The 3,711-nt window shown below is 38.4% G+C and overlaps 1 protein-coding gene across 1 annotated transcript; it reads left to right on the top strand.

Annotated features, from left to right (window-relative positions):
* Positions 1 to 1,472: 1,472 nt before the first annotated feature.
* LOC121965487 (dipeptidase 1-like) lies at positions 1,473 to 3,603 on the top strand. The gene is made up of 4 exons (XM_042515630.1): positions 1,473 to 1,737; positions 1,981 to 2,107; positions 3,216 to 3,348; positions 3,449 to 3,603. Exons 1-4 carry the CDS (start codon positions 1,610 to 1,612, stop codon positions 3,601 to 3,603), a joined length of 543 nt encoding a protein of 180 aa, XP_042371564.1. The 5' UTR covers positions 1,473 to 1,609.
* Positions 3,604 to 3,711: the final 108 nt, after the last annotated feature.

The following is a 3,711-nucleotide window of genomic DNA, read 5'->3' as shown; positions in this document are numbered from 1 at the left end:
ATGAAGAAAATCATTATTTCAGTCATTACACTCAAGTATTATCCGATAAAAATTCATGGACCAGAAAACATAAAAAAAAAAACTGTTCAGTACACCACTGAGTATTATTAATTTTTATTTTGTCCTAATATCAGCTACACATCATAAATGCACATGTGTGTCTAGTTTATTTTTATTGATGGGTTTTGAACAAAAGTGTACTTTGCACATCTATTTTAAAGCAGGTGCATAAGGGAGCGACAAGTAGGACACGATTTGTAGACAAACTCCCACACACTGTGTAACTTGCGAAAGAAATTTGTTGCAACATTTCAGTAATTAGACAGAGAGAGGCCCTTTTAAGTAGAGAGTACCTGTGAGTTTGCAATCAACCACATTTCCCATGTGCTGTAGGAAGGCATAAATAACAATCATCAATTTACAATGTGACAATTGGCAATATTATACACAGAGCTATTATTTACGTATTGATGCTGTGTTTTTGTCACCTGCATTGCAAACATATCCCGACAGATTCATCAACTACTTTATCTTGCAAGATTTGGAAATGTGTCTTTTCGAGAATGCAGTTTAACCTTTAGGATTTTAAGTATTTATTTAAAGGAACTTAACCTATTTAACATTTTGGGGTATGTTTATGATTGTCGCTATCTATATTATACACAGAGACTGGCCGTCTCTGTGTATAATATAGATTGTCATGCTTTTTCATTGCAAGTGGGAAATGTGGTTGATTCTTATGTAAGGCACTCCTTACTTAAGAGAGTGTCTGGTCTATTCAAGTGACCAAAATGTCACATAAAGCATTATTTCTTTTGCAAGTAAGACAGTTTGTCTGCAAATTAATTGTTTTTCGACAAGACTTAATGTCTGTGAATAAGCTTGGACTTGGACTACTCAGACAATACTCTCGATTGTAATTATTAAGTTATGGCTTAGGCCTTTTTTAATGGAATTTGTTGACAATAAGGAGAAGGATAATACATTTAACACATACACACTGTCGTACAGAATCCCTTCATCATATCATCTAAGCTGTTAAAAAACTTGTAAGATCATTAATTAAGTTTCAGTTCATGTGAGGACTTGCTATATACATCTCTTCCACATGTAAAAGTTTACATTAAACTTCACAGTCATTCCTTTTCACAGTGAAGATGATTAATGTTCCCCAGACTGCTGTGCCCAGCACTTCTGGAACAATCCATGTAAAACTAAAAGATATTCCCGTCCACAGCATATGCTGTGAACTTTAGAAAAGCAGTCAAAAGGTATGCTAAACATTAACCAACATACACTTCTTAACAACTGAACAGATAATAAAATTATTGAGCTACTGTTCTGCATGTATGACTGCTGACGCTGTAATGAGAAACAGACTCAGGACAGAGGAGGAGCATGAGCAGAGCAGATCCTCAGGGTCATAATAGGATAAAAACTGACAGAAAACCAGTGTGAGATTCAGAGAGAATCTGCCTGGACGCAAACAGAAAACTTAAAGACTGACAATTGGCAATCCAGAAAGACAACTGTTCCAGCAGAAGCTAGAATCAGGATTACTCAGAGGTTAAAGAAAGTAAAATCTTAAGTAGAGGAAAGAGCTGACAAAATGCTGTACAAGGTTATCTCTGCTGTATGTTTAGCGTTGTGGATCAGTTCTGGTGCTGTTACCTCACAGGAGGACCCGCACATGACCAGAGCCAAGCAGCTGATGTCTGAGACCCCGCTCATTGACGGGTATGTGAAAATGTCTTTTGCATAAAGTAAACTGTGCTTTGTATGATGTTTGTGACAATATTATGTGCTGTTTGCCATGTGAGTAGCATTAACATTTTATGTTCTGTTGTAAAAGCTCACTTCTGGAAGCAATTTCTAGCGTTGGTATGGGCAGTTCCCCCCCTGCTGTCAAACACAGTTTATGATGAAAGTTTTAAGAACACGCTCTATGAAGGTGTTACCTTTTACTTTCGGATTTTTCAGCCATAACGACCTGCCTTGGCAGCTTCGAAAGCAGTTCAACAACCAGCTCAACAATGTAGATCTTAACACACTGGACACAACACACACCAACATCCCCAAGATCAAGGAGGGACGACTGGGAGCGCAAGTATGTACAGAACATAATGTCCTGGGAACTGTAAAATGAAAGGGAACTCCCGTCAAGGTCAAGTGATTGATTTTTTTCTGGGCCCCACATCCCTTTGTCAAAGCTGCTTCACAGTTCACAGATGTTCTTAAGATAATAGAAATTAATAAATCTGATGATAACACTGAGAGGTCTTAAAGCTAATCTCTAAAACCATCTGATCTAATGATGTTTTTTAATATCTCTTAAGCACCTGTGCCTCACAAGTAACAGCATCTTCTTTTTCACCGTTACTGCAACTTTCCAGGACAACACTGATTACTCTACATGTGAGCCATGGAGCTGTGTAGTTGTACTGTGTGGCTCTAATGTGTCAAAACAAAGGGTGACGAACGTGGGCCTAAAGGTTTTATATTGGCAACAATTATTTTCCATGTTATCAAACAAAATTAGAAGAAGAATTCATCCAGTTAAGATTCATTTGTATGCAGATAATGCAGTTATTTACACAGTCCACCACAATTCAGCTTATATATAGCCTGCATGAAACAACACATGAAGAACACACAGGGCAGAGTATCTAAGATCATATTCATAATCGTGGTCATCATCATCTTCATCATATTTGATTATAGAGGACTTCAAAAGTTACAAAGTGTTTTACAAAGTGGTTTACAAAGGCAGCAAAATCAAACAGACAAATCTTAAAATCATCAGGTTATATAAAAAAAACAGAGTTAAAGGGAGCGATTAGAAAAACAGCTATTTGGTGTATAAAAAAACAGTACAATGATGATACACTTTTAGTAGTACATCCTCAGAAAATTGTAGTTTCACCAGAGCAGACACATATCAATAACATTTGTTGGAACATACATCGGCTAATGTAAAGTGCATTTAGGTTCTATTAGCAATTCTTATGAATTCTCCTTCACTTTCTGTGATCTTTTTCCACTGAAGTCACAGAAAAGTGTCCCACACTCCAGGCTATATGAACAAAGCATACATTATCAGTCATCAATGAAGCAATACAAAAGAGATGTGATACTAATAAGGAAAAGCCCTTTCAACTTCCCCCTTTATACACAGCAGTGCAGGTAATTCACACAGTCTTTTGTTCTTCTTTCAGTTCTGGTCTGCCTACGTTCCCTGTGAAACTCAGTACAAAGATGCTGTCAGACAAACTCTGGAGCAGATTGATGTAATTCACAGGATGTGTCAGAAATATCCAGAAACGTTCATGTTTGCCACCAGCAGCCAAGGTGAGACTTTCAGCTGTACCAGTTATTTCAGAGACATTTCCCACCTCTGTTCATACTGGCCTCTGAATCACCCGTCGTCTCTCATGTTTGCACTGCACAGACATCATGGAGGCCTTCAAGATGAGCAAGACAGCCAGTCTGATTGGGGTGGAGGGGGGTCACTCCCTTGACAGTAGTCTGGGCACCCTTCGCACCATGTACCAGCTGGGGGTTCGCTACCTCACACTCACACACTCCTGCAACACACCCTGGTAAGAGCTGGCAGCACAGCAGGTTTACAGCGGTAAAATTCACACACATGAAATACACAGAAAAATGGCTGTGACTGTTCAGCCCAGTCACCAGAAACTGTTGGTAATATAT

Source organism: Plectropomus leopardus, unplaced genomic scaffold (genome assembly GCF_008729295.1).
Source record: "Plectropomus leopardus isolate mb unplaced genomic scaffold, YSFRI_Pleo_2.0 unplaced_scaffold20193, whole genome shotgun sequence".
In the NCBI taxonomy this organism is placed as follows: Eukaryota; Metazoa; Chordata; class Actinopteri; order Perciformes; family Serranidae; genus Plectropomus; species Plectropomus leopardus.
Note: the sequence above shows the minus strand (reverse complement) of the source record. Positions and strands in the feature narration are given on the sequence as shown.